The following is a 12,009-nucleotide window of genomic DNA, read 5'->3' as shown; positions in this document are numbered from 1 at the left end:
AGGCGAAGTAAACACATTTATGCTTATAGTTACCGATGATACGAATTTTAGAACCATTTAGCTTACTCCAAATTTGTGAACATCGCTGCAATTACTTCACCTGATATGAAACAAGATTGGATTTAATTTTTAGTAAAGTTGACAAGCATTTGCTAAAAACAAAAATCTAAAACTTTACAAAGTTATGCTTTATAAAATTCAAACGTAATCATAGCTTAAGTCTTTACTTAATTGTATTGTGAAGCAAACTGCTCCTCGTCCACCTTTTGCTGTCCTTCAAAACAATTGCATTTTCCATACTTCGGAAAAGAATCGATATTTTCACATAATCAAATAAGCGTTGATTGTGGCGTTGTATGTATGCATAGATGTATGTGTGAATATTAAAATTTTATCCCTACAATCCAACGTTGCGAATGGCGACATTCAATCTAGTCCTCCATACTTTCATTGCGTTCGGGCGAGTGATCATTGTTCTTGGGTGAGATGGAACGCGATTTGTCACGTTTGTCCACCGAGTGAGAACGATCGCGGGATCCACGTGATCGGGAGCGCGAACGCGAGTGTGACCGGGAGCGAGAGTGGGACTTGTTATCCTTGGATTTCGATCGACTGCGCGAGCGACGTTCCGACTTGGAGCGAGAACGCGAGCGGGATTCGTCACGATCGCGCTTCGGAGACCGTGAACGCGATTTTGACTTTGAGTCACGTTCGCGGGATTTGCTACAAAGAGAAAAAAAAAATGGACATTAACGGTGGGTGTATTTGAGACCTTCAGTATTTACTAAACTATTTAATGAAATGGCATTAACAAACGAGAAATCTTGCAGCAAACCATAGAATCTTTTTACAACATAAAATTGAATCGAATCGTGATTTCTCGTTTGGTACTTGATATGCTGTGAACAGCATAAGCAACTTGATGTTATTTTGTTATGTTTTCAAAGTGTGGATACTTACTTCGAACGAGAGCGGGATCTTGAACGGGATTTCTCAGGGGATTTCGATCCGTTCTTCGACTTTGACCGGCTGCGGGACTTGGAACGACTGCGCGATGAACGTCGGGATCTGGAACGTGAACGAGAGCGACGACGGGAGCGTGATCGAGATCGACTGCTCGACGATCGTGATCGCCCACGTCCATTTCGACCATTGCGTCCATTACGATCCTCTACTAATCGAATACGACGTCCGTTCAGTTCCGTATCATCCAGTTTCTCGATGGCGGTCTTCATATCGGAACTTGAAGCAAATTCCACGACACTGTAAGATGATAGTTATGAGAATAGTGTCCGACGATTCACAAAGTACTCAAGTCTTACCCTTCATTCTTGCGCTGCTTGTGTGCATCAGCGTATGTGACTTCTCCTGCCTGACGCATGTAGTCTTTCAGGTCCTGCATAATAATAAGTCGAGGCGAAATAAAATACAAAACATTTGATTAGCGTTTATTGTAAGAATCTAGACCTCAGGATTTTTAACAATGTTTCGCATCTAACTACGCATATTGTTTCAGATATACTGGTAGAGATAAACCTGTTCTCATCGACAATCTACTTTCTGTATGTGAGATAGGGAACTGATTAACTATTGAACATTCGTGTCATAATGAAAAGAATCTTATATCGTTGAATGACATTGAATTGTCGATGAATGTGCTTTGCAATCCCTCTTTTGTGCGTCTTTCTTAGACTTTCCTTCACATTTGATGCAGCAGGATTCCTTTTAATATTGGTATGCAAATCGATCGTTGCTGTACTTGTCCGGTTCGCAGATGGACTTGCAGGCATTCAAGCATCAGTAGGCATCAATCTGGATTTCTTCAGTGGCATCGGTCATCTCATTCTATTAGATCTTCCATACTAGCAAGGTTGTCATTGATTCTTCATTTAGCTCAGTGCTCGTTTCAACCTAATCATCCAATGTCTCCTATTTGACTTCCTCATATCCTCTTGATACCAATAGCATTATTTCGATTCTTTCCATTATGAACAAATTCCCTGAACCTTCACTTTCACGCGATATCTTTTTTCTTTGATTTCTTAGCGACATTCAAAAACATAAAAGCAATGTAGGAAAGTTAGTTGTACTGTAAATATTTTTTTTTGCTTGGCTTTTTTTGTTTAGAAAAAAGAAATGTATCTAATGAAAGTGAATAAAAATCGACCTTTACCTTTGGGCCGGGACACTCCCTTCATTGGGTGGGACTGTCGCACGTGTGCCTCACAAAAAAACCTTAGGGAATATGTGGCCATTTTCTCGGTCGCTCGGGATTCCACGCTAACGACTCAGTTTCAGAGGGTGTGTCGCATTTTCGTGCGGACCGCCATCGCTCATCATCGCCATTGTACGCCAAATCGTCTAATAGTGGGCAAGCAATTCCAAACCATGATATGCAAGAATGTCTGATTTGGGTTGTATTCTTTGAACTACAAGTCCTCGCGAATATAGCATCAATTCAACTCGACGTAGGCAAGAGGGTGGAATGTGTGCTGTACAAATGTGTGAACGAAATAAAAAAAAGGAAACATGTCCCACAGATGATAACTGGTTGTGATCAGTTGGAAGCGTCTGGCACTGGCACTGGCTGCCGGCGAGAGTTGGGCTGAACTGCGATGATGGTAGCGAAACGTCCACTGCGCAAAGATCGTTCCCCAAGGATGGGCGTTCAAGCACCGGTTGGTAACTAAAAGTAGGTATAGTAGTCCTGGAACCCTGTCAGGAGATTGTCCCAATCTCTCCCTTTTTTTCTCCCTGTATCTAGCTCTCTATAGGGGTGGACCTTTACTGTCATGCTCTCTCACGCGTCCTGTCTGATACCGGGTGGGGCGCGCATCAGTGTATTGGATTGATCTTTAAATTTAGTTTAAAAGTTCAAAAAGTTAATACAAATGATACAATGCAGTGTAGAATGTGATAGGTGTTATTTTCACTTAGAAACCACACTACTATTTGTGCATGATTTTACATCGTTTGAAATGTTTACGCTCGTTACGTTATTGCATATCAAGTAAACGCAAAATGCTCGATTTTTCCATCTCCCGAAAAGCATTCCTATTGAAATACACGCAATAGAGGCTTCGATAAAATATTTTTGAAATTCAAAATATTTTTAAGCATCAAGGAAGTGTAATTGCTAAAAATAACTACGTATCGTTTATAATTACTTGAATTATTAATCATCAACTAGTTCATCAAATAAAATAATTGACTTTAAATGTCTACCCAACCGAGGGTTAATTAACAATTATCTGTATGCGTTACAAAAAGAACATATGACCGTTATACAAAAACTTGATATACTCACCCCTAGAGTGACTATAATCAGAGTGACAACAGGTATTCGTTTGAAATGACAGCTTCCAATTACAAACGAGCAAACGAACTGTCAATTACAATGACTAAAATTTGGGATTAAATGTTTTAAATTGTTGTCAGTGTTACGAATGAGAAGTCGTCACTCTGGTTATAGGCACTCTATTCACCCCTATGCTGTACTTCGATCGAATCGAAACATTTCGATCGAATGTGAAATGTTTCACTCAACATTTTGATCGAGTGTATTTTTTTGTATGGAAAACAAACTCGATCGAAATTCAGAATGAAAAAAATCATATACAGTTGAAATGTTTCGATTCGAAGGAAATACAGAACATTGATGATAGTCATATAAAAGGAGCATGACAATTCAAAAATTTAAGAATCACGTGCAAACAGTTGTGTAAGTTTCGCGAAAATCACTCAGTAGTTAATCGTTAGAGAGGAAAAAGTACTTTTTGTCTGATTAGAAAACACTTTCATGGCACGAAAGTGTCCAGCCTGTAGGTAGCGCACGGCGGGCGGTGGAAGATTCCGAGTCGATTCGAATAAAGAGCCATTCCTCGCTTGAAAGCACGACTATGGGAAAATACTTCTCATCGGGCGTAAATGCTAGCAGTCAAGAGAAAAGTGATTCGACTGCGAACCACGGATGATGATAACCTTGCAATGTGACAACAACAGCAAGTGTTTCACAAAGGGATAAAAATGGTCCATTGGGAAACAAAAAAGTGACATCTATCAGCGGTGTCCCACGTAGTACCGGTTAATTGCTGTTGGTTAGAGCATTTCAGAACGCGAGTGTGTAGCCTTCTCCTATCATCATCATCATCATCTCGTGGTCCCATTGCTTAAGGGTATTGGTCTTCCTGTCAGATTCTGTCTCTCTCATTCTTCACTGCAAACCCCACAGATTATGAAACGAGGGTTGCCTTCAGGAAAAGATAACATAATAATCATTTTACTATAGTTGTTCTTTTCGGTGGCGGGTCGGGTGTTTTAGTGTTTATTAAAGTTAAGCTTTTTATCATATACATTATAAACATATACATAAAACAAGGTGTAAGAGGGAACTTTTCATAAAGGTTAAGAAAAAAAACAAAAAATTAGGATTTTATCAACCTCACGACTACTTGGTAATAACTTCCAACGTGTTGCATGCATAACTACGTTGTTAACCGCAACGGCAAACAATGTCGATCTGAACAAAGCGAAGCTTGTTTCCTTGTGGCACAACTTCATTGTTTTCCGTCACCTCGAACTACTTGTATTTCGATTCAACTATGCTTCTGATTGAGATGCCATCGAGATTTGCCTTTGAATCATCCACTTTCCAGAAATTGCCTCGAGTGCTGCCACAATATCAATATACTCGTCGTCTCAAGCTTTTTCCTGCTCTTGATCTTTTTGTTGTATGCCTGCCAAACGGTCAGTCCGACCAAATCGTTTTACAACCAAGATCTACTTGTATGCCATACTTCGTTTGCGATTTTCAACGATCCCAGTTTTTGCTAATAAGCTGATAATACGTTCCAGTGCCACGATCAAGAAACAAAACATTCGTTCATGTCACTCGACATTGCTTGCAGCAGATGCGTCAAATAACGAAAAATAAATAAAACTAGCGCGTTCAAACGAGAAGATGCACACAGTCTATTAATTGATTGTGCGATTTGTTGCTTTGAAATTTGTGTTCATTCTAGTCAGTTACCTACTTTTGTTAAACTAAAAAGTCAAAATTGAAAGTTGATTAAGGCAAAGATCAATATAAATCGTTTGATATATTCTCTATGTTTTACAAAACTAAGCTATTCGCTGTTCATGTTTACTTTACTAAGAATATTCCAATTTTAGTTATGCGGTTAAATTACAAACTAAATTTACCGACCAGAATAAAACACAAACGGATTATTTCAATAGTACACTTTTTAACAAGAAATATCACGTTATTTTAAGCAGATTTTTACAAACATAATTTGAAGCTTGTATTGTTCGAGAAATGATATTGTCTTGTTAATCAGTGTCACTAAAAATTCATTTTCCTGGACTGAGAGGTCTCAGGTTACTGGAAAGAAAAATAACCCATGTCCGTTACGTTTTAGACCCTCAACCAAACCAATTGAAATGCAGTGGGATGTAAAAGATGGAACGCACTGTGAAACGTAGAAAATAAAATGGTATACACAAATTAAAGTCCGACCGTACAACAGTCGACTGCTACGGGGATTCCGGAACAGGAAGATATCATCAGGAGAAAGCTTTATAGGCTTAGATAAAAACTATAACAACGAAAACTAGGGACAATCCTTCGTGTTCCAGAGAGGTTAAATTGCATACACACAAAACTACGTGGGGATATTGTGGACCGCACTGCATAAGTATATAGAGAGAGAGCGGAGAACCATACATTTTTTACAATTACGTTAGGCAAAACATTATTTTGTATCTACGTACCTGCCAGCTAACACGCGACGAAAGATTTTCCACAATCAGCCGATACTCGGTCCTCAGTGGTGGTCCATATCGCGAACTATTTCTGGAATTGCTACTATTTCTAGTAAGCGAATAAGGATAAACAATAGCAAAAGGAGAAATACAAGCATTAGACGACTGGTTTGCGATGATCCTGATTAATTTGGTCGTCCAACTTGCTTCTCGGTCAACATTCAAAATGTTCGCCTTTGATACTTACTTGTCATAGCGTCCGCCGCCTCGTCGATCATATCGATCGTAACGATCATGCTCACGACGACCACCGGGTCCGCGTGCCGTTCCTCTGGCTGGCTCCACTACCACCCTGTAAAAAAAAAACAACGCACATTTAATTTCATGCTCATAACCTCATTTATTCAACGTAGAATTTCGAAACATTTTTATACTTGAGCAAATTTGTGGATTCCTAAACTTATCATAAATCAATGCATAAAATAGAAACGCATATTAGAAAATTGATAGTTATACGATTTAGGTACCATTCAAAAGTAACATTAATTATAGTCAGTGAGAAAAAGTTAATATCCATTAATTTCACCGAGAATAAAACGCAAATTTACAAAAGCCATTTCGTACAAAAACAGATACTGCTTGAAAGCATTATTTCGTGTCTGACGTTTAACATTTCCAATAGAGAATCTTTGGTCGCAGGCATCAATCTCACTTGATAGAACTAACCTTGTTTTTTGTAGTGGCCTATCTCGGTTTCGATCAGACCTGTATACATTGACAAACGAGAGAAAAGCGAATACAAAAACTAGATTAATTCCAAATCAAGTGAAATTGACATGATTAAAATTACCAGTTCTTGCCGTTACCGATATACAGGTGATACCAAAAATTTTGACCGTACAACTTTGTTTAAACCACGTAGCTATCCTCTTGTCTACCAAGCCACATAATTCAAACAAAGCTTACAAGTACGCATGCTTAATTTATAACATATATTTAAGTACGAATTAACCATGCCAACACCAATCGTAGCAACGCTCTGATTTACTTACCTTTCTCCCAATAGCTCCTTCCCATTTAATTCATAAACGGCATCATCAGCGTCGCGATAATCCTCGAATTCCTAAGAACAAAATTTATATGAATCCTAGCTGAGCAAATTATCTTCCGGCAAACCTACCACAAATCCGTATCCATTCTTAATCAAAATATCGCGAGTCCGGCCGTAGCCCTTGAAGAACCTTTCCAAATCCCGTTCTCGGACACCGTAAGGTAATCCTCCAACGTAAACACGAGAGCCAACCATTTCCTACTGTAGTAAGCGACTGCAATGAAAATATTATCGTTGAATTTGAAAACACGATAGGTATGCAATCTATTGCAAGCGGTACAGAAAATTTAACATGGCGTCCGCTAGTCGTTTTTTCACTTTGGCACGGCTCCTCATTTAAATCGCAAAACAGGTAATGCTCGATACATTAAAAGTTTGGCAACTTACCTTGATTAAGCACTTGTTTTTCACTGTCTAATGCGGTTTTCTAGCGTAAACAGATTTTTCACTTTTGCAGTAGTGAACAAGCTAAATTGAAGAAAATTCAAAATGGTGACCAATTATTACCGGCCGGAGCGCAACAACTCACACGACCAACTTCTAGCTACACCAAATCACGAATGAACGATAAAAGACAAACGTAAAGGCTTCGTCAAACCAAGCTTTCGCTACCAAAACTCGTACATGACAGTTGTATAGGTAACCAATATCCGGTTTGTGATGCAGTGATGCCAAATTATTTAAAAAGAAAAATAATAATGTGCAAGTATTAGAAATACTGTATTTTAGAGTGCCTATAACCTAAGCAGCGATGCCAGATAGTAGTAGTGTTGTTTCCGTAGATTGGCATTTTTTGGAAGCTTTCGCTGTGGAAAGCTTTTTTTTGCTCACAAGACAAAGCTAGTTTCCGTAGTTCTCCGTTGATAAATTTTAATTTCCGTAGATTTCCGTAGAAAAAATCCAATTTCCGTAGATTATGTCTACGGATCCGTAGATCCGTAGAAAATGTTCGAATCCGTAGATCTACGGAGATTTCCGTAGATCTGACATCGCTGAACCTAAGACAAGACCTGACAACTAGGTTTTGCACGATGACGACACAAATGAACTGATGAATGAATGAAGTTCATCTTTGACAGTTGCCGTGTACTTGTTTTGTTTTGCAACTGCAAGTTAAAATTGAAAAAAATGACGAAAAAGTGCCTGTTAAAAACGTATTTCACAGTGAAAATAACTAAAAAGATTGCCCTGCATGTGTTTCCAGCATCAAGGATCGATATATGTATGCATCTGTTGAGTGTGAGCAATTTTTACATTCGAACGATGAACTTCTGATGAACTTTTAAACTGTAAACAAGTACACGTCGACTGTCAAAAAAAGTTCATTCTGTTCATTTTTGTGAGGTTATGTCATGTTCGTGCAAAACCTAACTGGCTTCTCTCTTCCTTCCGAATCTTCCTTCTCGTCATTTTGGCCCTGTGGGGTAAATATCAACGTATCGGCTGCAGTGTAGCCATATTTACAAATATGTAATAACTTCATGCTAAGAAAAAAATATTTATTTATTTAAATTTTTAGACTCGGTTTTTGACTAACAATAAACATGAAAAATGTTTTGGTGAATCCAGTTTTTAATTATATATTAACGTTTAAAAACAATCAATTGAGCTTTGATGACAAAACACGAAATATCTCATGTTGAACGAAAAATCGAATCCATTGTGACGTATTACCGGATCTTTTGAAAACCGGAAAAAGTCAAGTTTGGATAGAAATGCTTAGTGCGACCACAGTGTGGAACACAACAGTTCATTCTTCTTGTAAAAATAAACACACACGTTTTTGGGTTACACTTTAATTTACTAAAAAGAAAAACGGCTGATTTTATTTCCTCAGTGCTGCCACTATAAACATTTATTACAAATGAGATTGAGAAAAAGTGGAACATTCTCTGAAAATTTTCATTTTCATTGGTGAGCTAAAATTATACATTTCAATAAACTTGTTTTCTGATTTTCTTTATACTTTACATCATTGCTCGCGTACCCTGCAAAAGTTTTTTCTTTTCACAATGTGCGGGTAGCAAACATCAAAATCAACCAATCAGAAACTGGTCCATTTTGGAACAAAAGCAGCCCCTCAAGTTATCAGGTCTTGTCTTAACATAGCCTATAACCAGAGTGACGATTTCTTATCCGTAATGTTGGCAACAATTCAAAACATTCCATTAGCTTTACATTGAATTGACAGGTCGTTTGCTCGTTTGGAACTGGTAGCTGTCATTCCAAACGAACAGCTGTCGTCACTCTGATTATAATCACTCTACTGTATTTATACGTGAACCAGAGATGGATTTCATACGGAATTGTCGGTAAACAGATAAACAACAGATTTCATACCGAATACTACACTATACATCATTTACGTTTCGCATTCAGCTCATCAGTGCATTAGCAGATTATGTTGATCTACTAATGCCACCTCGCGGACCAACATAATCCGCTAAGCAGACGTAAAGTCATTGCTATTTGCAACGCACTTATTTTACACTAAAAGTGCTATGTCTATTCTGACGTCATAATTAATAACATAATCTGCTAATGCACTGATGAGCTGAATGCGAAACGTAAATGATTTAAACTAGTCATGTGCACTTTAGCACAAACCGGAACCCAAGAGGTTCCAAACCCCCAAATGACTAAACAGATTCCACAAAAATATAAGAAAAAAATTAAACTTATATGCTAGCAGTGATGTGATAAAAGTAATCATCAATGTAATCAATGCATATATTTGATGTTCAGACTTTTAATAATAATAATAATAATAATCTAATTTCGATTAACTTATTATTTTTATCTAAGACAAGACAGCTGGCTTCTTACTCTTATTTTGTTTGCTTTTCATGGGCCCTACTGAATTATTATTGATAGTTGACTGTATGTTACTACTGACTAGCAACATTGACAGCGCAGCCAATTTCTTTTATATATGATTGCATGTATGTTATTTACATTTCATTAATCAAATAATAATACGTGTCATATTAACAAGAATTTCGTCTGGTATTGAGTTATGCAACATTTGTATATACGTGTTGATGAAATACTATAGTAATATTTGCTGAATTTAGTTTATATTGGGTTAAAGTTTCCTTTAGGACTTTTCATTAATCTTGCAGCAAATACTGCTAAATACGATAAGAATAACCCTGTGGTAAAGAAAACAGTACAACACCAAAAACGTTAAAGTGGCTCTCAGGCTTGGCTTCGGAATCGTAACGCGAGCTGCCTTATTTTGTCTTAGGTTTTCATGTCAACATGGCGCACCTTGGTGACATCGTTTCTAGGAAAATTACTCATGAGGTTGATTAATTACTCTCTGATGAGTGCTTTGTGATTTCTTATAGTTTTGATAATGATTGATACGTTATTATTTTTAGCTTCTTATCAAACTCAATTCATGCGCCCTGCTACAGAATGGTTGGCAATGTGTAGCGCACTGGCAGAACAAACACGCATTTATTTATTTCACGCGTTTTTTTAGAACGGCCAATAACCACTTGTCAACTTTCACTTCCGAAAGAAATTTCAAGCGAGCTATGAAAGATAAAATATTAAATTTAACACCAGACGAAAGACAAAACTTTTCTCTGCCGTTTACTATTATGACTTACTCTCAGCGAGTGCCGAGTCATTTGAAATTACTTTTCAAAGTGAATGTTGATGGATGGTTTATTGGCCGTTATAATTTTTTTTCTGAAAGGACCAGGATCTATTTCCTAGCACTTGGCATCCCTGCCTGCTAGAGCTCTATATCAGCTGTTTTTCAAAGATGGGCGAATCTTACACAAGTAAACAAATCGAGTTTCTTTCACCTACCAATTAAAGCTTCAAAATCCTATAATTTTGCCTAAAAATTCGGATTCTACAAAAATCTCAACCTTTGTAATACAAAGAACTATAAAGGGCGAAACTGTCATTCCATTTGTTTACGTAAATTTCGCCCTTCGTGTTCCATGACAACAAACGGGGCGATACTTCAATTGCTAGTAAGGAAGAGCGAAACTTTTTTTTCTTTATTAGATGGTTTCCGAGCCTTTTACCACTGGAAATAGTAAATGAGACGATTAAATTATTCGCAGATTTGTCTTATTCGCGAAAACCAGCCAATTTCATGAAAAATGCGCAAGGGCGTATCTTTATAATTCACACGGGAAGCATAAAAGTAAACAAATAGAAAAAGGGCGAAACTCTTTTTATGTTGATTTATTCAGTGGATATAGATAGAAAGTGGTACAATTTGCATCCCTTTTGAAGATAAACTAACAATTCATCGACTAGTCATAAATTGATCTGAGAATATACGATAATTTCTAAATACGATTTGAAAACAAAATCGAAACATTCATCGATGTTATTCTCCATTTACTATTAATGTTAGATTCGCCGTTCTTTGAAAAACAGCTGATATATTTGCTGCCGGAGTGCACGATGTAAAATACACTGGTGGCGTGATAAGACAGCTTTGGTTGTGTTGGTAATTTTGTCACGATATTTAGTATGGCGCGCCGGGATTCAGGCATGTAAACATAAACAAACGACCAGTTCAGATTGGGAGTTACTCCGGATGTCGCGCAGCCTGGCGAATCTTTGGCACTAATTGAAAGTCTGGACATTTTTTCTTCAAGGGCTTGCAAGATAACGTCGAAATATAGATAATTGTACACACATCCGATTCTGTTCATTTCGTTGGAGGAAGGATTTGGCGAATCGCACTTTGGAATCTATTCCAGTTATCATGGATAATGGAGTGATTGTGCTGTGGGTGGCATTTTTTGGCTGGTGATGCTCTAAATGATTCCGAATTGGATGAATAAAATGTTGCACTTATTGATAATTTTATTTGATACACAATGGAGACCACATGTTGATTGCGCTTAACCGATCGGTTAACCGACAATGAATACATCTTGGTTTTACAGTTCCTAATCGATCAAACAATATCTGCCTGTAGTTCTTCATACTCTTAAGTATGGTTTTATTTGACTTATTATATTTTTTTCTGATGCAATTTATTGCTTTATCAACACCGCAAGGAAACATCAATCCATCATGAAACACCGAAGATGACAAAATGAAATCATTTCAGACTACCGATGTTCGCTCAAATTACACTGAAATCCGTCGTTGGA

General features: G+C 37.5%; 1 protein-coding gene across 2 annotated transcripts; it reads right to left on the bottom strand.

Moving 5' to 3' along the window:
- Positions 1-156: 156 nt before the first annotated feature.
- LOC131440428 (serine-arginine protein 55) lies at positions 157-7,442 on the bottom strand. 2 transcript variants are annotated; one of them, XM_058611699.1, is made up of 9 exons: positions 7,262-7,442; positions 6,944-7,088; positions 6,816-6,886; positions 6,490-6,528; positions 6,011-6,115; positions 5,773-5,872; positions 1,323-1,396; positions 961-1,263; positions 157-723 (listed from the first exon to the last, which is right to left on the bottom strand). In XM_058611699.1, the coding sequence occupies exons 2-9, from the start codon at positions 7,067-7,069 to the stop codon at positions 432-434; spliced, it is 1,110 nt and encodes a 369-aa protein (XP_058467682.1). In that variant the 5' UTR covers positions 7,070-7,088; positions 7,262-7,442; the 3' UTR covers positions 157-431. The 2 variants fall into 2 exon arrangements, with proteins under 2 accessions (XP_058467682.1, XP_058467683.1); XM_058611700.1 differs by lacking the exon at positions 6,490-6,528.
- Between the last annotated feature and the right edge of the window lie 4,567 nt (positions 7,443-12,009).

The sequence above is a fragment of the Malaya genurostris genome, chromosome 1, assembly GCF_030247185.1.
Source record: "Malaya genurostris strain Urasoe2022 chromosome 1, Malgen_1.1, whole genome shotgun sequence".
Classification (NCBI taxonomy): domain Eukaryota; kingdom Metazoa; phylum Arthropoda; class Insecta; order Diptera; family Culicidae; genus Malaya; species Malaya genurostris.
Note: the sequence above shows the minus strand (reverse complement) of the source record. Positions and strands in the feature narration are given on the sequence as shown.